Below are 25,780 nucleotides of genomic sequence, written 5' to 3'. Positions count from 1 at the left end.
ATGTGAGCTTTTGTAGACAAGTCCACCTCCTCAGAAGTTTGCCTTCTTCAAGCATTTTCACTGAATTTACATTTTCACTTAGGAAAAAACACTAAAGGATGAGAATTTTCAATTCAAGACCTACGAATCATATTTGATAGTGAGGTTTCACTACCACGAACAATTTATATCATCCTACAGACAAGCATGATAGTTCTTTAAAACAAAACAATTTATAATAACAAAGAAAAGCATCTACAAAATAGAAATGGCAAATGTGTTTATTAGAATTTTAACAGATGCAGCATTTGTTGGAAACATTGAAATAAGGTAGTAGTGTATTGGTAAGAAAGGAACAGCCGTGAATATGAATTAAAGGCAACACAACTGGAACGAGTACTTGGAGACACTCACACATTTAAAATGCAGGGTACAGTACAGGAAAAAAGTCAAGTATTGACAACTTACATACCACTGGTTTTCTTTTTTTTAAAAAACTGCATAGCAGTATAAAAATACTGATATCTTACATTCATGTTGTTCCTGTACACAAGAGTATACCAAACATATTTTTACAGCATTAATGTTTTAATAGCTCTGGATTAAACTTTTAAAAAACACAGTATCTAGATTTGAACATAAAAGTGCATGGAGTGTTGAGAATGAAGTGTTCAAAATGCTTAATGCAACAACAATGAATCAAATGGACACCACAGGTACCACCTGCACTTCTTTGGAAGCTAGAGAGCTGTCTATTGTAGAGTTTCTGCAGCTGCAATTTCTCTCCTCAATTAAGCCAAAGCTTTTTTTTCTGCCCCTTCCTATACTCTAACAAAAAGTGAAAATATTAATTAAATATACAATGGGGAGTGGAGGAAATCTGATGGTTAAGCCTCAGCATATACAGAGCAGCCTGCAAAACTCTGGAATGAATATTACGGGTTATTTCAGACTGACATCTGTTCGGGTGGGGAATGCAACTGTCCAGAAACTACTGAAGGTTATGTTTCCTACTTGAGAATTAGTCATTTTCTGACTGTAAGAACATCCTACATGAAAGGTCAACATATTATCAGGCCTAGCACAGCAATGATGTCCTCTGCACTTTCCCCAAAATTATTAAGCTTAAATCGAGCACTTGTGTGGGTGGGCCCCCCTTCCCTAGCCCTTCGCATCCTGAAACCAGTTATAGAAGGTCTCCCAGCCCTCCTGAGCTGGTGAAGATACATCACCCACCCACTTCTAACACTGATTACACCAGAACCCCAGGAAGAAGATCCTGGCATATAATTCGATATGTTGTTCTATCAACTGAGGACCAAATTCCACATGTCTGGAGGAGAACATACTTGTCTGGCCACCTCACAGAGAAAGGCAGCTTTGTGAATAGGCAACCGATCCAAGTTCCAAACATTACAAAAATCAGTTATACAGAACAAACATCCATGTTATGTTATATGGCACCAAAGAATGAGGCTGAGGCTCAGTTTGTTTTTTAAGGGACTATAGATAGACTGACTTGTGAAAAATTGGATTATTTCCTAGATTGTATTAATATATAAGGAAATAAGCAGCTTGTGGATCAAGTACTGTATACTGAAGTGAATTCATTACAAATGTAGCCATTTCTATAACATCTTTTCAATACTTATCCCCTTTAAAAATGGAAACCCTTATTACATTTATACAAACTTGTGCTGCTAGTCTGTGGCACCAATATAGTCCAGCAGTATCAAGTATGAAAACTTCTTAATTATGAAATATAGTTAAAGGCATTCTCATAGTTTCTGTAAATATTCAAACTGTGGAAGACTATGGAATCATGAAATGGATACATATGTATTTAAGTAATGCTTTATAGAGTCAATGGGTTCTCATCTTATAAAGACAGCATACCAATACCTCTGTCCTAAATACATTTGTTTGGAAGCAAATCTCAGTGGAATTTACTTCAAAGTGTGCTCGGAATCAGTGTCTTGTACAACTTAATATAACCTTGAAGCCAAGTAGTACATCTGTGGATGTGTTAACTGTAAGATATTCTATCAATAAAACCAATTTTAAGCCCTTTTTAGATGCATTAATCTAGATATCAATGCTGTGTGACTACTTTACAGCAAACAACAGGAATTTTGTTCAAATTCATGTTTTGCCTTTAAAACAACAGAAGAGGGGACATTAGTTAAACCTAAATGCTAGTTGAAGTGCACCTTAATAATCAAAATACAATTAAATTTGTTTGATTAGACTGGTATTTTGACATCAAGAGATTATTAGAAGCAAGTCTGCTGCCAATCAAAACTTGATGAAAAAATTATTTAAATGGTTTTGCTACTGACTTCCAAGTTTGTGAACTGCATCCTCTACTGACGTGCATTAATACTAAAAACACACATCCTATATAATTTAATCCTTTACTAGAAACTTCATAAAATAACACTGGGTCATCTTAATTTAGCAAAGCAGTATTAAAAACGAGCAGACAGCACAAGATCTGTGCTGCTAAATTCTGACTAGAGTTTGCTTTTTAATTAGTTATATCCTAATTTGTAAATATATCACATGCATATGCTGTTTTTCTCCTATACCAGTTCCTGTCTGAATATGCATACCTCTAGAAATCAGAAGTCTTAAAAAAAAGGATACAAATCTCCAACAAAAATTTACGGATGGTGTTCATAATAGAAAACTGCTCTGTCCAGCAAATTCATTTTTTTCCAAACATTAAGGCAATTTTCATTAATTATAACTGGACAGCATTATAAAAAATAAATGCCACTTCAAAATGTTATGTACACAATGTCAAGAAATCATATTTAGTAAATTAATAAAGTGTCACAATATTACAGAGAGGTTACATCAGGTGCTTGAGTGTATGTGCAACTGGAAATAAATTCTTTGTGTTTAAAGTACAGGTTTCAAAACAGAACGCAATGACCGTCCTTCCTTCGTAAGCTCTCGTGTAACACACATGCATGGCAGTGGTACAGCTTCTTCCCGTCTCTCTACTGCATTATAACTGCATTTCTTCAAGTGATCAGCCATGCTTACGATGTCAGCAAATTTCCATTCATTTACAGTACAGAAAGCTGTACTAAATCGCCACACCTGGGAGGGAGGGAAAAGCATCAAAATCCATTAATTTTCTTATCCTGTAAAGAATGCATTTAGTAAAGGGCATCAATGTAACAGGTAAGTAAAATTGTACCCAAATATTAAGTGCGTAGGAGACCAAAACCCTAAGGTATAAATCCTAATACTGTTCTTAACTTGATAAGACCCACTGAATCAAATGTTGAATGGTGAATCAAATTATGTTAATTCCACTGGTCTGATACAACTGCTCTAACTAAGAATACCAGCTATTCTGGCTTAAGCTGTTCACGCCAAGTAGCTAGAACCTTAAATATAGAAGACGGTAAGATGCCTGGTTAAAAAGTTGCCACATTGTCACAGTTTGCTGAATTCTCTACCTCCTTTTCAGCATGGAAGCCAACAACTGTGTTTGCTACTGATAACTTTAATCAGTTCCTGTCAGGATCCAATTGTGCAGTTATGCTAGTTCAGCGGAACCAGTTTTCCCACCTGCTGCAGCTCCTGCACGCCTTAAAGATTTGTTGCAGAGAACAAGAACACTCCAAAACAGGTATTTGGGCACCACAGAGGGCTGGCTAGCATAGAGGACATAAAGAGACAGTCCAATTGAGGGTATGAAGAAGTAAATTGTCCCCTGCTGATTCCACCAAAGGAACTGTTTCTCTCAGTAAAATGGCAACACTTGGGGTCTGATTTCAATAAGCCCCAAACCACAGATTGCAAATATTTTATAAACTGTGACTTGCCATTATCTATAGTTGGAATAGTTGCAGTTTAAATGAAGTTCAAACATCTGTCTCCTATACAGAAAATAAAGGGGAAGGCTGATTTATTCTGACTTTCAGGTTCATGAGATGTTCCCAAACCACAGAAATGTTGGTGATCGTGGAGCATTGACCCTGCATCAAATAGTCTTAGCAATAAAATATATAGCATGAGCAATAAAAAGAGAAACAATGATCATGAAACAAGTACAGTTAACATTCACTGTCTATGTCTCCTACCATTGAACTCCTACCACTCTGTTAGAGTATTTGTACTCTTAACGGATTTTAAATGTAAGTAGCTTTGGGAGCCAATTTTGACAGAAAAAGAAATATAAGTATAATCAAGCCTGTATATTTTTAAAAGAAAAAAGATTAAATCCACAACATTTTTAAACATAACTCTCCTCTTAAGTGAAAGGTTTTGTTTCTGGACTAAACACAGCAGTGATCTTTTACATACAGTCCATCGAATATTTACTATGGTCCTATCTACATTTTGGGGATACACTATCTACATGATGGGATGTGGTGGCACTGTGGGTTAAACCACAGAAGCCTCTGTGCTGCAGGGTCAGAAGACCAGCAGTCATAAGATCGAATCCACGCGACAGAGTGACATCCCGTTGCTTGTCCCAGCTCCTGCCAACCTAGCCGTTCAAAAGCATGCAAATACCAGTAGATAAATAGGTGCTACCTCAGTGGGAAGGTAATGGTGTTCTGTGTCTAGTCACACTGGCCACATGACCACAGAAACTGGCTTTGGACAAATGCTGGCTCTACGGCTTGGAAACAGGGATGAGCACTGCACCCTAGTTGGACATGACCGGACTAAATGTCAAGGGGAACCTTTACCTTTATCTACATTTTAATGCTTGAAAGGGCTGCTCATAGGGACATTTTAGCATGGGCATGGAAAACTGTTTCTGGATCCATATTTTATAAAGGACCCCCCATCTCAGCTGAAGCTTCTATACAGTTCCCTGTACTAGGGAAGATGAGGGACAACCTTCAGACACACCCAGTAGCATCCTTGCTGCCTCAGCTCTATCCTGCTGGTCTGGGTCCACCATCCAGCCAATCCACACAGTTGATGGTTCCTTTGGAAGTGAAGCCTATGCCTTAGGATCACAGCTGGATACATCCAAATATTTTCCTCTCTGTTACTCCACTTCGGACTTTATGCACTTTGGGTGCTAACCACTGACTGACCAGGCTGAAAAAGGATTTCACCTATGGTCTTGAATGGCTATTTGTTTCTAAGAGTTCTGTTTCTCACAAAAACATTTTGGTTACTCCTCTTTGCAGCCATAGTTGCATTACTTCAGTCCCAGCTACTCTGTCTGATGCTGGGCAATGGGGCACGGACCACAGCCTGGGACATGTGCATTATTTGGCCCTGAAACCTTCCTGTTTTCACTTATTGCTGTTTTTTTTAATTTATTCACCAACTTCCTGAATTTTATATGATGCTAAAAATACAAAATCTGTGTCAAATATAGGTAATGTATCTCACTGCTCCATAAACTAATCATCACTCCAAAAACTTTATCATCACTCACAAACTCTTATCTGTCCCCTTGTTCATAAGAGGGAAGTACAATCTTGAGTCCCTTCATCCTACTGATTGAGATGGACAAACTGTGCTAATGTTGTTGAACTGCAATACTCACTGCTTTGTATTATTAGCTATGCTGGCTAAGGCTGGTGGGAATGGCTGTTGAGCAACACTGGGAGGAGCATATGCCACCTCTCATGGCCAAGGCAGAGAACCAGCACATTTGAAAGAGAAGACAACTCTCATCATTTAGAAGTATACAAACCTTTTCTTTTATTTGCCACGAAGAACTTCCATCTGGATACATCCTCTTTTCCCACAACAGTATGACCATTCCACGTGCCTGTAGTAAGCTTCCACATACATCTCTCATCAACCGCGATACTCGTGAGAGCTGACATAAACTAAAGCCATCTAGAAAACCTGCAATATGCTGCAAAACCTCAAAAGGAAGATTGCTTAGATGATCACTACGCAGTCCTAAGCAACACCTCTTATCAGGCTCTGTCAGCACAGTAGATATACAAGGCTGAACCCCAAATGATCGAAGATGCCGATCATGAATTATCTTTGCCCCTTGTGTTGAAGGACAAAACCTGCGTTGAGAATATGTACATCCGTAATAAGCCAGAGGACATCTCTGCTCCATCCAGCCATTGAGGCCAGCATGAATATCACCATGTACATTCTTAAAATGTGAAGAAAATTCATTCCGTCTAAACAGTTGTCCACAAACAAATGTAAACATTGAACGCTTTGTTTGGTATCTAGCCACACATTCTAGTACCAGATCAAGCCCAAGTGTCTGGAAAGGGCTTGGATTTGAGAGTTGTGGATTTGCATGATCACATGCTGATGCTGAAGCAATTTCCCCTACCATTGTATTTGTCGCCAGGATTGCAGATGGAAGAGAAAATGTCTGAGTCCCAAAATCAACATGATATCCATCAATAACACGACTATCAGATATTCCTCTGCCACCAGGAGAGTCCCCAAGACAAAACAATAATGCTGCTGTGATTAAGTCTATTCCCTGAACACCCATAGGATCTTCTGTTATTTCCAAATCTGATGTGTCTACTGCTTTGTCTTCCTTTGGTGCAGAAAAATAGTGACTTGCAAGGAAATTATAACTACGATGAGGAATTAAAGAAAATACGTCTATATTTCTGAGTCTCTCTTGTTCTATTTGTCTCTGTAATAGTTCTTCGCTACAGTCATGTGGTAGATATACATGATTAATAGTGCCATTAGACAAACTGTGCAGAGGTATTTCTTCCTTAACCTGGGTTGCTACAGGAATAGAGTTGCAAAAATTCAATGTTTCATCACATGGGGATGCACTACATACACCATTTGCTACATTAGATAGGTTGGAATTACACACATCTGTTTCTTCACTCTGTTGCAATGTGTTAGTGTCTGCATTGTCTACATGAAAGCCATTACATAAAGAGGTGTTCTCAAAGTTCATGTTCAATTTACATTGTTGCATGGTGTCATAACAAATGTCACTTGAACCATTTTTTTCCAGCTGAGCACTGTGAATCAAGGCATCTACTTGAATGCCACCAACCGCTCCAATGCTATCATCATCTAAGTAGTTATGCTCTACCACTCTATGCATACTTCTATTACAGTTAGCCTCTTTTGTCTGGTAATCTTCACTGGAAGCTTCACATGATGAAATACCAAGCTTTGAACTTAACATACTTATGTCTCTAGTAGCACTGTTCAGGATATCTAAAGCTGTGGCTAAACTCTTCGTTGTTTCCACAGTAGCTTGATAAAGTGCACCATATGACTCTTCATCGACAGGCATCAAGCCATTTGAAAGTGGAGCATCTTGGGCACTTGTAACAGACGTCTGTTCTCTATATTTTGACACCTGATCAGTTGTTTTCGATGTCATAGTTGCTACTTTGAGAGATTCAAGGAGCATTCTCTGGTCTTGAAGGGCAAGAGCCAGGTCTAACTGCTCAACTTCATCAACATCTTTGCTTAGATTTTCATATGATTTTCGATCAGCATAACTGACTGGCCATCTATTCCATTCCATAGTGCAGCATACCACACTTGCAGGACAATTTTCTAGATGTTCAGCAATTTTGTTTCGAGCTACAGTAAATGGACAGCCAAAGCCACTGTTTAGACAAGGCACTCTTTCAAGTGGACATAGAAGGCGATGCTCTTCAGCTTTACATGAATGAAACACAGCTCCACAAACCATAGGACAACCAGTTAAGTCACAGGAAATGCCAGCCTCTGGTCTGGTCATACATCGTCGACTAACACAGTTGACACAATGTAGATGTTGATGTTCTTCCATGGTGTTAAGTTCAGCTCTAGGAAGATAGAAAGGAAGATAACCTGACAATGCATCACTATTTTTATTTATTTTAACAATTAAGTTAAAACACATGCCTTCTTTGGTACAGTATATTAAAACATGAAGTGCCATCATGTGTACAAAATTGGAAATAGAAAATCTGCATGCCACATACAGAATTGGTAATTTTAGAGATATTCTAAATGCTACACACCATTCTATCTATACTGCTAGTGGCACCAATCCAAGATAAAATCTCAACCAAATCTGTAAGCATGGTACATTACTAGATGCCACAGCACTTCTGCCTTGATTAGTGCTGCACATGCTACAGCAGTTACAGTACCTCTGAACAAGAAAGATACATGGACTACGATCTTTTTGCCGCACTGGCAGAGCATAATGCTCTTCAGCAGTGTTCCAGTCTGCAGCTTGCCAATGCACAGGGCAAGTGATCACCCCACGGGCACCAATGTGGCTTATGCTTGTGAAAAGAGGTAATGGCAAACTCTTTATGAAAGTTCCAAAAAAGCAGAACTGCTGACACAACTGGCTCATTGCATGAGGAGAATGGCAACAGGATTCTGGCCATAAGATTTCAGCCATGTACTTTCCCATTAGAATGGTATCATCAACAGCATTCTGCTGGCAGTAAGGTTGTACTCCAACATTTCTGCAGAGTTCCAGTGGTGTGGTCAGGCTAACATTGTAATCTAATGAGATAGAGTACAAGTACTACAGCTCAGGTCATGATCGAAAGAGGTCCTTCAGCACATCCAAGGGACAATTCATGGTCCAAGTCACTTTGAACAGGAGCTGCTTATGTTGCATCATACACTATTCTCCTAAATCCCAAGTGCAAGAAGGAACATGCATCTGGAGTTAAAAAGTGCATGTTGGCTGCAGTATCTGGGGGGTTGTAACCCAAGAAAGTAACTTCTCTATCTATGAATTGAACAGATATTTAAGGCAATGTGTACTATACATTTCTCAAAAGAAATGCTAATAGAGGTATATTCCTGGAAATAAGAGCTTGAAATTACCACTCCAAATGTACTAAAACCATCACATAAAACTGTGCATTACAATAGAAATAACCTGGTAGACTGCAGACATTATGGAGTACAAGTTCCATATTCCTTGGATATTGGCAGTACCAAGTAAGGTTTATATGGGCTATGTTTCTTACCAATCCTATAGCTTTAATCTCTACCAATAAACAGCAACCGTAATCACAATTTCACAGTTGTGCGGGGGGGGGTAGGGGAGAGATATCTTTATATTTGAATCATACATCAACATTAAAAAAAGATTTCACACAAGGCCAATGTAATTTCAATATCAGAGTAGTAAAGTACTTTTTAGAAACACTGTAATGTTGAAACTTACTTTCTTTCAGGCAAATTCAAAGCTGGCATAGCAGAAAATCCATTTCCTGCTGACAGTGTAAACATGGAGGCAGAAATCCTTCTCCAAAGTTTTGTGGTGCCTGTTGCTAAAACAGATGGATGAATCACTGGATTACTACAAAGAAACACACAAAATAACTATTGTTCAGCTGTATTCAACAACTTTCTCAAATGTTCTGCACTTCTAGCCATATTCTCACCAAAGTGTTTTTCAAACTAAGAGAAAAGTTATCTGAAACTGTCACTGCTGTCAGTGACTTTGAAGTTGCCATGAAACTTCAAAAAATTAGTGTGAGGGTTGATTTGCAATTTGATCTACAATCAATGGTTTCAATCTAGAAACAAATTTCTTATCCCATTACTTCTTTGTGTTATCAGCAATAGTATAGTTACATAATCATCACTGCCAGCATTTTCTTTGTTCTTCAATTTATCATGGACACCAAGAAGAGCATTAAAATTAGTGGATTCTTGAATATTTCTAAAAAGTACATTTTTTACAATTTATTATAACAAACTGATTTCTTGCTATGTCAAAGAGCCAAAGGCTTCATCCCTCATACTCCCTCTTTTGTTGTAAGGTACTGTGTGCAGTTCAATCTAAAGTCAACTGTCTTTGATTTTAAGGGCAAGTGCAAACTACTATTGAATTGCGATTTGCAATTATAATCCACATGGCAATTTGCTGATTTAGATTCAACAGTTTTCTATTAAAAAGGAGCACGGTAATACACAAGCTGAGGAGAAACAGGGCTTGTTTGTGTACAAGCAAATAATAGCTTCGTGTACACTAAGCCATTATGAAGTATGTACTAAGACATGACAAACAGGACAATACCAACTACCTTCTAACACTTAGCCTACAAGCCTTACCAAAACCACAGCACACACACAACTAAATACAGTGGTGCCTCGCATTACGACGTTAATTTGTTCCAGCGAAATCGCTGCAGAACGAAAAGGTCGTAAAGCGAAAATAAAAAGCCACTGAAACGCATTAAAACCTGGTTAATGCGTTCTAATCGGCTAAGAACTCACCCTCCAGCGAAGATCCTCCATAGGGGTGGCCATTTTCGGGTGCCTATGCAGCGAAAAATGGCTCCTAAACACAGCAGGGAGCCATTTTGAGCACCCGACGGCCATTTTGAAAACCCGACGATCAGCTGTTTTGATCATCGGGAAGCGAAAATCGGTTCCCGAAACAGGGAACCGATCATCATGCAGCGCAATTCCCCCATTCAAAACGTCGTTTTTCTGGTGACCAAAAACCTCGTCCTAATGTGGATTCGCTGTTAAACGGAGCGCCCGTCTTGCAAGGCACCAATCTCTCTCTCTCTCTCTCTCTCTCTCTGTGTGTGTGTGTGTGTGTGTATACACACACACACACACACACACACAAATATATATAAAAGAACTGTGTTCTTCAAACAAATGAAATGTTGTAACATACATACCTATTAGAATTTGTTGTTCCAATTTTCTCAGAGCTTCTGAAATAGAAAGAAGTGGCTGAGTGATTCAGAAAAAGACAGATTACTTCCTTGAAGAGTCCTATATAACATTAACAATACAATATTCTAGTCCCTCATTTGTTGTGTCTACTCATATGTCACATAAGAGCAAAACTACTAGGACTAGTAACAGATCACTGTTGCAATCCAAAACCAGGCAAGAACCCCAAAAGGAGAAAAAAGAGAACCATGCAGGCTAACTGAACTTGTTTAATTAGCATTTAAATGTTCTGGTCACAATATATACACTTAATGTATGAATGAATGTTATGCTTAAATAGTAATTTTTTTAATAATCTAAGAAATTTATCATAGCAAAATTAAAAGAATCATTCTTCCTCTGGATGTCAAAGTGCTACCTGATTTTTCTGAATGGATATTTTTCAAAACATTTTGGAGCAAAAAAGCTTAGATTCTTGCTTCTTTGCTTTCAGCATTCAAGACTTTGCATTAAGCAACACCAGCAATAATCTATGCTAATATAATTTTTGCAGGAGTGTCTCTCCAAGCGTTAACACTCTAGATTTAGACAAGTAATTACAAATGTCCCTAGTACTCCCAATCTGGTATATTCACACATTATTTCTGTAATTCTTACAGCACTGTGGAAGATACGCCAATATCACGCTCATACACCAGTGAGCTGGTGACCAAAGATGTTTCAGTTCATATGTTGCCATTAAAATACAACAGCTCTCAAAGAACAAATTGAATGGCTTCTATAACCACACTTTTTCTATGCTTTAGCTGCATATTCCTTATTTGAGGTAGTGGTTGTGCACTGCTTGTAGACATTCTTATAGCAGGAAAATTAACTCACCAGATTAATACCTTCTAAAGAAGAACAGAGCAAAAGGGATTTCTGTGCACAATCATTTAAAAGTAATAAATAAAACTAAGAAAGCTGAAATATTAACTATCAGAAAACACCATAACCCCCCCTTTTCTAGCAATTAATTTGTGATCAGCTGAGACAATTCTTTGATTCCTGCTGTTAATCAGGGCAGTCTTATTGTTAAAATTTTGAGATGGCACAATGTTTAATAGTTTCCCCCATCTTTAATATTCCCATTTGCGACACACACACCTCTATTTTTCCATCCCAACTGTCCTTTATTACTGTATCTGAATCTATTTACCTGGATGTTATTGCTGAAATGAAGTTTGCATTTTTTCCTGTTAAAAGAAACATATACAGTAAGTTTAATAACATGTGGATTTCCTTTTTATGCTCTTGTAGTCTTTGGATTACAGTATAATACCTTTACTAGAAAAATTGCCCAATTTTCTGCTATTCACAAACCTATATCTCTGTACTTCTAGAACACAAGTTTGTCTTTGTTTAAAAAGGAAGAAATACGTCAATGGTTTGCCACCCTCTTACCCACCACGGAGAAGAGGGTACTGGCACTGGGTCTCCACTGTACCAAGACAGAAGTGTCTGGAAAAACTCTAAGAAATAAAATAATTTCCATCAACCATACTAAATGTATCACCATCAAATTATACAGAAATGTACTGTATGTGCAAATATCCAGTTAGTGGGAGGGTATCACTGTTTGAAGAAGGTTGCCTCAATAGGACAATATACAGTGGTGCCTCGCTTAACGATTGCCTCGTTTAGCAATGTTTTCGCTTAACGATGGGTTTTTTAAAAGAATTCTATGCATCATTTAACGATGTTTCCTATAGGCGATTTTCGCTTAGCGATTTCGGGACCATGCTTCACATAGTGAATGCATTTTTTAGGTCCCCTGTTTTACTTAACGATGTTTGTTTTTTCAATTTTAAAAGCGTCTTAAAATGTTCAAAAAACGTTTTAAATGCTTGGAATCGTTAGTGCACCTTCTAAAACGTGTGCAAACTTAATTTGGCTTTGACCTGACTTTTTGTTAATTTTTGGTGAATTTCTTTCTCCCCCGTAGGAAAGCATTGAAACCAACTTTTGACAGCTGTCAAAAGTTGGGCTCAATGCATTTCAATGGGGGAGGTAAAATTTCATCAAAAATTAACGAAGACTCAGAACAAAGCCAAACTAGGTTTGCACATGATTCAGAAGGTGCTCTAATGAACCCAAGCATTTAAAACCGTTGCTGACTTTTTGTTAATTTTAAGTGAATTTTTTTCTCCCCCATTGGAAACAATGGAGCCCAACTTTTGACAGCTCCATTGTTTCCTATGGGGGAGAAAAAATTCACAATAACTCAGAAACTGTTTTAAATGCTTGGATTTGTTAGAGCACCTTGCAAAACTTGTGCAAACTTAGTTTGGCTTTGTTCTGAGTCTTCGTTATTTTTTTGTGAATTTATTTCTCCCCCATAGGAAAGCATGGAGCTGTCAAATTTTGACAGCTGTCAAAAGTTGGTGGGGGAACAAAAATCAGCAAAAATTAACGAAAAGTCAGATCAAAGCCAAATTAAGTTTGCACCCATTTAAGAAAGTGCACTAACAAGTCCAAGCATTTAAAACAGTTTTTGAACCTTTCAAGACACACTTAAATTTGCAAAAATGGACATCGCAAAACCATTGAAATGCATTGAATAGGCTTCAATGCATTCCAATGGAGGAAACATTGTATCGCTTAACAATGTTTCCTATGGGTTTTTTCGCTTAAGGACAGCAATCCGTGCCTATTCGAACGGATTAACCAGTTTTCAATGCATCTTTATGGGAAAACACGTTTCGCTTAACGATGTTTTCCCATAGTGATGTTTTTTTGGAACCAATTAACATTGTTAAGCAAGGCCCAAAAGTTTTTATCAGTTTTGCTACATGAAGAATCGACATCAATTTGTGAAGTGCCCCTTGCAGAAGTAAACATCTTAGAGCTCCAGCATCTGGGAAAAGTTCCTTTCCAGAGCATAGAAGTAGTAAGGAGAACAGCAAGTGGCCACTCTCCCCTCCACATCATTTCCCCCTTGTTCTAAATTTCAACTCCCACCATCACCCAAAACAGATTCTCTGCTGAAAAGCATTAGGTAACTGGGGTTTTATAACACAGTTGGTTTTAAATTACAGGTAGACTATAATGCTGGAATCAAAGCAAACTTCTACAGAAGTACCGTTCAAATAACAAATTTTCCCCGTGTGGTCAGCCTTCACTATCAAAGTGCACTAAACAAAGGACCTGCTATCCTTTGTTAGTATTTCACAACCAGAATCATGTCATTCTTTTCGTAGCTATAATATTTTAATTCCTAGTAATCCAAATACTAAAGCAGTCTCCACAGTTAGATGTGGCAATCTCGTGGTTCAGCTGCTGTGCATGTGACTGCAGATTATTGTAAATCCCATAAATGCTATTCAAACATATTTGCACTCTGTTTGGAACTCATTATCTGCAGACATTTTCCTTCCTAAATTGATCTAGGTTTATAAGTAGCCACCCCTTTCAGTTAAAATAACTCAGATGCACAATCAACAAAATTCTCACGTCTTTATCCAAATTTCCCTGCTTTTTATTGAAGAAGAGTATCATCATTTATCCCAGAGGGAAATCTTGTAGATAGCAGTGGCTCAAACCCAAAAATTCTCCTGCAAATTATGCTGTACTCCTGGACTTCTTCCATCTCAAGATCAGAAACACCAATAAAGCCTACTCAGACTAGCCCTGGGAGAAGACAGCATTTTTGTTCCAATTATGGAGATTTTTTTAATAGCACACCATAGAAACATGAAAAATATGTACGTTTTAAGTAAATGTGTCATAAGGCAGAACACTACTAGCAGTTAAAATATGCCTGCAATGAATAATGGGAGTTTGCAGTCCTTCATGTCTCATATTCTACATTCATTTGTAACTCACAACATTCTAGCCCTTCTGCCATGCACTCTTCTAGAACATGTCTTCTAAATTCTTACTGGATGACACTATAAATTCTTTGAGATACCATTATTATAATGTTATCATTCAGGATAATCACATGCAAAAAAAGTATGTACTCTCTGTGCTCAAACAGAAATATCTTAAGTAAACACATAAAACACTTGTGCAAGATTTTCTGTGTTACTGTCATTTGCATGCACAAAACATTTTGGAGTTATAAATGTGTTTCATTTTCAAAGGATTTTCGTTCTCTTATTTGCAATACTGAAAGCCATAATACTTTACACCTACAAATCTAGCATAATTGAGGTATTGCTTTCTACAGGAATTACTGCTGAAGTAAGACCTTAGATGCATGGTATATATATTCACTTTGTTAAGTCACAATCTTGTGCACCAAGAGTGCAAGATAAGTGATGAGAGTATGTTTTGTTTCTTTGGATTTTGCCTGATATGTTTATAAAATGATGACACATTCTGTAATATATGACCTTAAATCATTTTATCAGAATATTTTTACCCAGCTCCTAGACACAGTTACTAGACCTAAGCCTTATTGATTGCTGTGAAACCTGATTTCCAGTCTGCATGCTAACAAGCTCTGATATATACTCTTACTAACAAACAAACCTAGAAAGAACAGCTGCTCATTTCTGATTAGGCAATGTCAGCAACTAGGTTCAGTTCATCGGAGATGTTGAAGTATGCATGCTTGCCTGTTACCAACCAAGAAACCTAAAAATACACACAGTTCTGGTGAGATGTACACTGCTCTCAGAAGGTACAGACCACCTGATGTTATTGTGCATGCTAATCAGCTGACTACAAGCTCACAAAGTCTGTTAGGAAAGTCGGCTGCCACAACTAAAATTCCAGCTACAGCAAACAACCCTTATGACCAATGTTTATATGAACAACCAAGGCCATAATAATAACTTGAAATAGAAAGCTCTCAGTATTCCAAGTGTAATCCAAATCCTGCTCTGCCTCTTGTGTATCTAGTTACTATAGCTACACTTTAAAACTCCAGACAAGAAAATTGTAACTCCTCTTTAGAGTATTTAACCATTTTGTATATTTCAAATGTTGTATAAGTTAGTGGCATTTTTCTTGCTAATTGGGTCAATTCAGGCATTACACCAAACCATGATTTATGATAAAGATACTTCAGAACCTACATCATGGTTTGAGCTTCCCAGTAGTAAAAAGTCAAATCATGATATAGAGCTGAATGTCTGGTTTTGCTTTTCCATATGCCCAGCACTCAACCCTAAATGAGGCTTTGTGAACTTAGACATAGGAGTAAGTTCAGGTGGCACAAACACGATAATTCAACCAATTCCTCACCCAATATGCCAGACTACAGTGGTGCCCCGCATAACGAGCAATTCGTTTAACGACGAATCCGCATAGCGATTGAGTTTTTGTGATCGCAAAAGCGATTGCATAACGATGTTTTAAATGGCAAAACATTGCTTTGCGATGATCGGTAAGCGTTTTGTTTACCGATTTTCGCATTGTGATGTTTTAAAAACAGCTGGTCGGCAGTTCCAAAATGGCCGACGGGTTTAAAAAATGGCCGCCCGCAATGTTTTCGTGCCCTTTCCTCGCTTACCGGGCAGCAAAAATGGTAGGCGCATAGAGGATTTCCGCAGAACGGTGCGTTTTTTTCCCCATAGGAACACGTTAAACGTATTTTAATGTGTTCCTATGGGCTTTTTTGCCCCGCATAGCGACAAATCTGTATAGCGATGATTTTTTCAGAACGGATTATCGTCACTATGCGGGGCACCTATTCTATTCATCCATACCCCTTTCCTCCATCACTTTGTACAAGTGCAAAAATAAGCAAGGAAGCACTAGTCACAATGTATCAAAGTTAGAAAATGGCATGTGCTTTGAATTCAGAATTTATTTGGTTTCTGAAGGGATTGAGGGCTTTGTCAATTTCTAAAGCAATCCAAAGCAAAGCAAAGGGAACACAAAGCAGCTTTCAAACTGAAGCAGGGATCTCCAAAGCACCTAATATAGTTCCATTATTTAACAAAAATATTCAACTTAGTATCAGTGCACTGTGCTGGATTTGAGTGGAACAGCACAGTAGAGATGTGCAGTGGTGGTTTTCAGACATTTTAAAATTCCCTGCTATCCCCAAAGTCTATCCTCAGGGTCAAATGTATCCTAGAGCCTAGGAACCTAGCGGATGGGGGGGGGGGATAAGAAACTTTTCATTAACAAAATGCAGCCGATTACAGTGGTGCCTCGCTTAGCGAGGTTAATCCGTTCCGGACTAACCCTCACTCAGCGAATCCATCGTTAAGTGAAACAAAAAAGTCCATAGGAACGTATTAAAACTGATTTAATACGTTCCTATGGACTTAAAACTCGCCGTTCTGCGAGTTTTCACCATTGCGGCGGCCATTTTGGATGCCTCATTAGCGAGGCAAAACAGCGGTCGCCATTTTGTTTTAGCGGCGGCCATTTTGGAACCGACAATCAGCTGTTCGCTATGCTTTGATCGCGTCCGCGTGATCATCGCATAGCGAAAAAATCCCATGGGGCCATCGCTGAGCGAACGCTCCAGCGATGGCCCGGGACCCATTGTTGTGCGGATTCATCGCATAGCGAAGCGTTCGCTATGCGAGGCACCACTGTACATCATTAGGCTAATACAGCTTAATTTTATTTTACTGGATCTCAGCCATGGCTTGTTAACACCATTCCTACACATTAAATATATATAAACAAAATGCCATGCCAAGTAAAACTTTTAAAGTCACAGATTTCTTAGAATGTTCAAAAGTAGGGTAAAGATTACCTATTTCTTCAAGTTCATAAATATAAGATGAAAATCTTGTTTTTTTTTTACTCTTCTATGGTGACCTAGGTTTCATTTATCACTAAATTACAGATTTTTGGCCTTCAGACTGAAATTCAGAAGACAAACTGACATATATACTACAGTACTTAATGTTTTCTTGGCAATAACCAACATACAGCATCCTCAAAAACAATCTAATTTTTCAGTATCTTGCTGTCACGGTGTGTAAAATCTCTTAATACTTCTATGAAAAATTCATCACATATCACCTGCTGTATATTCCATAGTTCAAGTCACCTGATACCACAATCACACTAAAGCAACAGACTTTAAAGGGGACCAAGAGTACTATCTTATAAAACTGTAGCACAGAGGACCAAAGTAGAGAGCCAGATTTCACACTTAAGGCACTTCTGCCCTTAAGCTCAATTACTCCTCCCCTTGCTGCAGACTCTGTAAGAAAAAAATAAATGTTTAAGAGGGAGAGTTCTGTTTAAGACTCCAAGAAATTGTTTCAATTTTTTTATTGCTTCTTGAAGTTACGATAGGAGTAAAATGAGTTCTTCATGTTCCAGATTGATGGGTCCCACACATGCTTCTCTCAAGTTTGAAGCACTCATGCCCTTAAGGTCTCCCAAAGGAGACTTTGTGCCTTCTGATTTAGCCATATGTTTTAATACTGCTGGTTAAACTAGACCTGAAAGCTCATGACAAGACATGAGCAAAGCTAAACAAACAGAACAAGAATTTGGACTGCATCTGGAATGACACTTTCTTAAAAATCCACAGCAAAGGTATATACTGTGGGTTAGCTGCAAATAGGCACAAATCCACTTGCAATACACATCCTGTTTTAATGCAATTCCTTGCAACCCCTAATGCAGTTTTAGAAATTGTGGATTGGGTGCCATTTTTAAACTACACTAGGCCTTGTGCCATGCAGCAAGAGGAGTCACTAGACAGTCATTCCACTTCATTTTTGCAGAGTGTATAGTTTAAGCCCGCAAATACCCAGGTCCCATGAACACCAAAAAGAACCATGTTTCCTGTACGAAAGATACCTTTTTTTCTCTATGACATGACATGGTGTCCTGTGAACACTCATTTCTTTAATTAGCTTTTTTAAAATACTCCTGTGAACTGGAGAATAAAAGATGAGAAGAGAAAGACAGTGAGCCGTCCCCTCACACATCTGTAGGGGAGGGAAAAGATAGAGAGGTAGCTAAGGTTACGGAGAAGGTGAAAGAGCTGATGGTGGGAGAAAAAGGGGGAGGAGTTAGGAAAGACGGGGAGAAAGGTGATAGATGTCTTCTTGACGACAGAAGAGGGAGAGAAGTCAGGGAAAACAAAAAAGGTGGTGGTTTTGGAAGACGAATAGCAGGAGGAAGAAGGAGGACCAACAGTGTTTAAAATACAGTACCTCAGAAGGGAGAAATAAGAGATGGATGTCGCAAGAGTATAGATTCATATAGGAAAGGGAGTGAAGTGTAGGACCTGAAGAATGGACTGTGCTGGTATACTCTGAAGGATGGGGTCCTTGGAGGAAGGTAATCCATCCAGGACCTCTCCAGCCGAACGAGAAGCCACCCGAGGGAGACTGGTCTCTTCATCCCTGCTTCGGGACGATATGTGCTGTGAGGAGTGGGTGTTTGAGAAAGCCAACAACCAGGAGCGATTCGGACAATCTCCCCGTTGATAAAGGAAACTTATGGAGAAACTTTACCGTTATTGTGTACAAATTTTCCTGTAGATTTTGGTCACGTTGACCCTACAGAAGTTATTGTTGAGAAACCTAAAAGTTCTGTTAATAAAGCGTTCATTGTTAAAGAATCTTCTCTTTTGTCATTTCCCACCAAAATTAAGGAACTGTCAGACTCTGACAAAGAACCCTATCACAACTCCTTATTCTTACCTCTTATAAATATTTACCTAGTGTCTTTACCCATTAAATGCCACACTTAAATTAGCCTGTTACCTCTGAAATTTGCTCTTAAGGATTTCAATTTTGCATAGTACAGTTTTGATTATTTTTATAGTTATCAACTTGAACAAAGAAATAGTCCCTATATAAGGACAGGGATGAGAGATCTGCCACGAATAATATTACATTTTGCCAAATGTACATTTCTACCAGTATCAAAGGTTGCATCTCCAATCCTCCAGTCCACCACCCTGGAGAAATGTACATAGCTTCATAATCTCAGGAACACAGAAGGCAGATTTAGCATGAGAATCATCTTGCTATATACAAGATTGATAAAGTATTATGAATGGGGAATTAGAACAAAAGAGAAGTGGTATGGTGTTTTTCATTTTTCAAACTAGCTTTTTTCCAAGAGCACCTGTCTGAAACCTTGCAAAAGAACAAGCCAAAGTAAATCTACAAAATAACTGATGTAATAAATATGACTTTTTTTCATAGATATTACCACTAGTGTGGTACCATCCACCTGCCAAATTCCTCATTTTTAGGCAACATATATTCAGTATTGTTTATTCATATAAAGAATTTGCCAAAACAAAATTCTATATATGTATTCACTTGATATTAAATATTCTGAGGTACTTTCTCCATGGCAAGGGCAAACAGGTATGTCACACAGCGTCCTCCTGAAAGATCCTGCTGCTGCTGTTCAACTCTAAATTTCTCAATTTACTGAACTAAATCTTAGCTGTGGAAGTGACAATACATGTGTCAAGCTGATAATGAGATTTCTGAGTTAACAAGGTTATGGCTGCAATGTTCTATATACCTACTTGAGAGCAAGCCATATTGAGCATGTTGGATCATGCTGTTTATCAAACCCTGATCTTACCTGAATGATTCGACATTATTTAAGGCAGTCCATTTTGCTCTTACATGTTTGTCTCCATCTGTTAGAGATGGAAAAATGAATTATGGTATGTATTTAAGTGGAACTTCTTGAACTGTTAGCAGATACACAAAAAATACTTCTTGTACTTGACCCAATGCCAACAACTTATTTCAATAAACAATGTTTCCTATTTACACCAGACAATGTCTTAGATATGAAACTTCTAGGAAAACCATAGAGACTTCCAGAGATGAGGTGGTGGGGGTGTGAACACCTGAAGAAAATTCAAATGAGGATACATATGAAATTGTTTCTCTGAAAATGAACAGATCTGACATTCAATCATTTTCTAGGTATTCGATAATTATAGTAATACTGTTTACATTCCAACAACTACTTTGGAATTTAAAAACAGTATTTTTCCTGTATCTCAGTACAGGAACAAGGGATGTAAATGTAATACAACAGTTTTATGATGGATATTCTCATACTGTGAATATCATTTAAAACTAACATTCTGTCTTTATTATATCGACTAGACATTTTGAGATATTTTTCTCAATACATTCCCTGTTCTAACTCCTGAACAGACACATGTACATTGGAACAAACCGCACAAGAGATTTCTCACAGAGAAAAAATGTGTTTGCAGCATTTGCTCCATTGCTGTAAAGGTAGTGTTACATTCTGGATCAGGGTAACACATGCAGCTCTGAAGAAAGGGTCAGTGTTGTTCCATCTAATCAGCTGACAGTGTAATTAGGTTTAAGTGAAAGAGATTCCAATCAACAGCCTTTAGGTTTCAACTCAATAGCAGAAGCTGTCAGACCAATTCTCCGCTCAACAGATCTCTCCCTGCAACATCAATACATCTACATAGCCTGAAGCTGTCTATAAATGTTTTCAGGTTGGGGCTATAGTCAAATGTGTAGCTACTTTATACATACATAAAGCAAACTAATACCTCTTGTAAATTTGCCTGGAAAAAAATAATAAACATGCCAAGTGTAGAGGCTTCATACATTTTAGTTATGTTTTTTCATTTAAGATATAATTGCCTATTACTGATCAATTATTATTCAAAAAAGGAACCGGAGCTTAAAAATATAATCTGCTGCTGTCTACTATGGAAGGGAAGAGGATGATAAATGAAATAAACATTTTGAAATATATATATATATTGAAAATTCAAACTCAGTGCATCACAGCACATTGTTTGGAGTTTGATTCTCCAGCCTGCCTTGTAGAAAAAGAACCAGTTTGTACAGCTTTGGGCAACCTGCTAACCTCAGAGCAACCCCAGAAGAAGGGAATGGTAAACAACCTCTGAGTACTAAATATGTAGGAAATCTTGGAAAAGTTCACCATAAGTTGGACTCAACTAGATATCACATAAAAAAACATTATATTTGTACTGTATATTTTCTACTATTCTAACAGTTACGTGATCAGTAAAAACATGACACCATACTTTAAGTGGATAAGAGTAGCCCAAAAAGAAAATACAATGAACAAGCCAATGCCATGTACTGTATAAAATAAAAGATACTTCCCACTCCCATCTAACAACCTCCAGATATCGATGTAGCATGCAATCCCTTTAAACCCAGTAAGACTTGCTCTCAAAATGTGTTATCAGGACTGAGTGATTGCAGTGATTTCTTAAATATGATCATATAGGCAGTCTGCAGTTTTACAGCTGGAACCTTATTACATGTTTAGTCAGTGTAACTCCTATTGGCATAAATCTGCCCCAAGTTAAGATATCCAAGTACACATTTATTATCACACTTCACATTGCATGACTGCTGTGTGGTAATTAATGCTTACACCAACTTCTCAACTTGTAGCAATTCATCACTGAAGTTTAACATGATGGAGATACACTGCTAACTAACAGGATTCTAGCTTAATAAAACTCTGGTTCCATTAAACTCAATGGGACATATTTCACAGAATCACTTGCCTGCACAGCTGGAGGGAACCTCAAGGGTCATCACGGCATCCCCCTGCCAATGCAGGTAACCCACAGACAAAGCATCCCTAGCAGGTGGCCATCCACATTCTGCTTAAAAATTGCCAATGAAGGGAAGTCCACCAACACAGTTTATTTTGAAGTATAGGGCTGAACTGTTTGCAGATTAATGTAATATGGGTATGTCAAACCTACAGTTCAATGCATTCCAATGGGGGGGGGGGGGGAAATTCACCAAAAATTAACAAAGACTCAGAACAAAGCCAAATTAAGTTTGCAAAGGTTTTACAAGGTACACTAACGATTCCAAGCATTTTAAACAGTTTTTGAACATTTTAAAACACACTTAAAATAGCGAAAACAGACCTGTCAAAACCATTGAAATGCACTGAAACCTATTCAATGCATTCCAATGAGGGAACCGCGTTTCGCTTAGCGATGTTTCCTATGGCGATTTTCACTTAAGGACGGTAATCCGTTCCCATTGAACGGATTATCCGGTTTTCAATGCATTCCTATGGGAAATGGTGTTTCGCTTAGTGATGTTTTCCCATAGCTATGTTTTTTTTTTAACCAATTAACATCGCTAAGCGAGGCACCACTGTATATACAACGGCTGAAATCCAGTAATAAGTTGCAAGTAGGGTAGGTTCACTGAACCAATGGAACTTATACAATATACTGCTTATATATATGTACCAGCCCAATTAGTGGCACAGCCAGTATTCTGGGTGGAAAAAAAACACCCCATAACAACGAAATACAAACAAGCCCAATAACATCCACATAATTGGTGAATGTAAAACATAGCTGCAAAATATGAAATACCTAGTAAAAATATAGACTATAAAATATTTAAAATATTAAATATAATAAAAGTGATGAAAACAGGACAGATACATAGATTTCAGCTGGTGCGTGGTTTCCAATACGTTTCTGGGAATAATGGATGGTCTTTGTAATGAATTCAAAAATGAAAATGTACTCAAAGCATACTTGAGAATAGCTTCTGGGAAAGAATATACATAATACATTGCTGCCACATTTGCCTATTTTTGATTGTTCCAATGATAATGCAGAGAAAGAAGTGGAAGGAAAACATTTTTAGAACCTGAGTAATAAAAGCAAGTTATTTGCTGTATGGAAGTTACATTCCTTTCTTCCAGTACCTTTTTAAAAAGGGAATGATTTGAAAAACTTACTTTCTAAGAACTGTTGACAACTGTGACTCAGCTAAAACAGGTTACAGCACAGTGTTATAACTTGACACAGACTGTGATATTTTAAAAGACATTTATTTTGGGAAAATTAATTATCACATTATTTTCACTTGTTTAAAAGTTCAGACTTAGGACAGTTGCTTTAATACAATCATACCCTTACAATTATACCTTTATTCCCTGAACATTTGACTTAGGCATGCTACAACCTTTATTCTAAACACTACTGTTCCCGAAGATGTCAACTAAATACTGTAGAATTTCTTTCTGAAAATATACAGTGTGATTGTCACATTAACCCCTTAAACAGGCCTACAGTCAGATGCTGACTAAAAAAATCAGCACTTTTCTCATTTCACAATTACAGTTCTGCTTTCCAAGTCTTCTGTAATTTTTACTCTGCTGTATTCTATTTGCAAATGTTTCAAGATGTCACACCCACCCTCTCCCCAGATTCAACAGAGTCTCCTGCTGCATGGATAATCCTAAAGGATTACAAGAAGCCATTATTCTGCGAACTAATGGTAGTTTTCACCATACATTTTTTTCCTTCAGGAACTCATGGCTAAAAACCACCCTCCTTTCCTTTCACTCTCATGTTTAACATAAGAGCAGGGATGCCTCCTTTTAAGGCACAGCTTTCGGTAGGCAAAATTCCACCTCCCTTTAACCATCTTTTTTTTTCTCTTTCCCTTTTGTACATACCCATAAACGAAGGCAGGAAATCCCCTGCGCTGAGCCCAGTGACACCCCTCTCTCTACCAGACAATTTCACACCTCGCAAGGGGGGGAGACAGAAGAGACCCGGGCAATGACTGGCAGCAGCTGTCTGTCCCAGCGCCACGCACAACAGGGCATTATTTGACCCGCGGGAGCTGGGCGTCTGTTTGCACACCTCCCCAGATGACTGCAGTGGAAAATGTACTAATGAATCAGCACCGGGCTGGAGAAAAGAGGCGGCCCCCGTTCCTCTCCGTCCACGCCGCTGCCATTGTTTCCTTCCACATCGAAAGGAAAGGCGGGGGGGGCGCGAAGAAAGGGGCCCCCGGGCGACACCGCACCTCCGTGGGTCGGCCTTCCGCGCGAAGCTCGCTGGAAAGAGCCCGCAGACGGACGAAGAAGAAAGAAAGACACCGAAAAGAAGGCGAGTGTCTCCCCGGCGGAGCAGCTGCGGCAACTCCTGTGCCACCTCATAAAGGAGACGACCAGCTGTCAGGCAGGGACGGCCGCCCAGGCAGGCGGGCGGGCGGGCAGGCCGACAGAAGGACCGGCCGCTTCCTCTCCCTCTGAGGACAAGCTCCACCATGACCACCCACTGCAGGCCGGGGAATCCCCGGCGCAGACACCAGCCCCAGAGCAAGACCGCCCTCCTCGCCGCCGCCGCCGCCGCTACTGCTCCCGCCGCCATTTGTTTACTTCGCCGCCGGCTGAGAACAGCCGCCGCCGCCGCCGCCGGTCCCCTCCGAGGCCATGGAAGGAGCGCGGCTCGTCAGAAAGAGACGGAATGGAAACGTCTTCGCCTCAGAACTCACCAGCAGCCGGCTCCCTCGCCTCCCCTCCGTGAACTGCCTCCCACACGAAGAGAGGAGCAGGCAAGACTGACAGCCCCGCCCAGTGGCGCTGAGGGCGATCCGGTTCCGGTGAAGGGTGGGCGCGGCCAAGAATGGGCAAGCGTCGCTTTTCGGCCCTTCCGCCCTCTTCTCCCCTTTCCTAGAACCCGGGAGCTTAGGGACTTCAATGTCGTAAAGGAGGGAGGCGAGGTGAGGTAAGGCGAGCAGCCGCCGAAGTGGCCAATCGCGTCAGTGACGCAAAGGAGAGGCACAGAAAGAGGCTTCCTGCCGGGGAGCAAGACCCAGGCAGTCGCGGGGGACGAAGCGCTGCGCCTTGATTCCGGGGAGCCGTGCGTTTTTCCTCGAGAGGAGGCGTATAAGAAGGGTTCCTTTGCTCCGTCGTGCCATGACCCCGATAAAAGGAAGAAAGCAAAATTTTGATCAGAGCAGGATTCTCTTGGTTTTGCAAGGAGTACGTCCCAAATCACGTCGTAGGTCACATAAAACTCAGGGGACTGGAGTATAACTGTCCATCACATTCTGCACTACCATGGAATCCACGTGTGCATGTGATTGTTGTTATGGGCTGTCAAGTTATTTACGACTTAGGGCGATCCTATCAGTTAATGACTTCCAGAAAGGTTAGGCATTAGGCTGTGACCTCTTTAGTCATTGTGTCACTCATTTCGTTCCACTGCAGAGTCTGCTGCAGAAGACATTACATTCAAAATGATTGAGAGCAATCCATCAACGTGTGGTATTATAGATAATTTAAGTGTGCTTGCTTGCTCACTCTGTTCCATGGCATCTGTGTACTTGGAACTCATGTTCCTGGCAACACACTAGTCCTAAACCTGTTTCTCACTGTACCATGTCACAATCTGTACCTGAAGGAGAAAGCCTGGAAGGGTAGCATTTCTTACGAA

At 39.2% G+C, this 25,780-nt stretch overlaps 1 protein-coding gene across 5 annotated transcripts; it reads right to left on the bottom strand.

Moving 5' to 3' along the window:
- Positions 1-242: 242 nt before the first annotated feature.
- Positions 243-24,988, bottom strand: FBXO30 (F-box protein 30). Of its 5 annotated transcripts, none has more exons than XM_072995694.2 (6): positions 24,837-24,988; positions 11,786-11,822; positions 10,590-10,625; positions 9,116-9,250; positions 5,663-7,742; positions 243-3,087 (listed from the first exon to the last, which is right to left on the bottom strand). In XM_072995694.2, the coding sequence occupies exons 4-6, from the start codon at positions 9,178-9,180 to the stop codon at positions 2,884-2,886; spliced, it is 2,349 nt and encodes a 782-aa protein (XP_072851795.2). In that variant the 5' UTR covers positions 9,181-9,250; positions 10,590-10,625; positions 11,786-11,822; positions 24,837-24,988; the 3' UTR covers positions 243-2,883. The 5 variants fall into 5 exon arrangements, with proteins under 5 accessions (XP_072851795.2, XP_072851786.2, XP_072851807.2 ...); XM_072995685.2 differs by having other exon boundaries at positions 9,116-9,221; XM_072995706.2 differs by having other exon boundaries at positions 9,116-9,221; positions 10,590-10,622.
- Positions 24,989-25,780: the final 792 nt, after the last annotated feature.

This window comes from Pogona vitticeps, chromosome 1, assembly GCF_051106095.1.
Source record: "Pogona vitticeps strain Pit_001003342236 chromosome 1, PviZW2.1, whole genome shotgun sequence".
In the NCBI taxonomy this organism is placed as follows: Eukaryota; Metazoa; Chordata; class Lepidosauria; order Squamata; family Agamidae; genus Pogona; species Pogona vitticeps.
This window is presented reverse-complemented; position numbering and strand designations above follow the sequence as displayed.

Excerpts from the sequence above, each read along its gene's own strand:
- FBXO30 (XM_078383275.1), bottom strand. The coding sequence starts at position 11,859 with ATGTTATTAAACTTACTGTATATGTTTCTTTTAACAGGAAAAAATGCA. Across the intron at positions 7,743-9,115 it reads TTGAATTTGCCTGAAAGAAA|AGCTGAACTTAACACCATGG; the intron begins GTAAGTTTCAAC and ends CTATCTTCCTAG. Across the intron at positions 3,088-5,662 it reads CGTGGCAAATAAAAGAAAAG|GTGTGGCGATTTAGTACAGC; the intron begins GTTTGTATACTT and ends CCTCCCTCCCAG.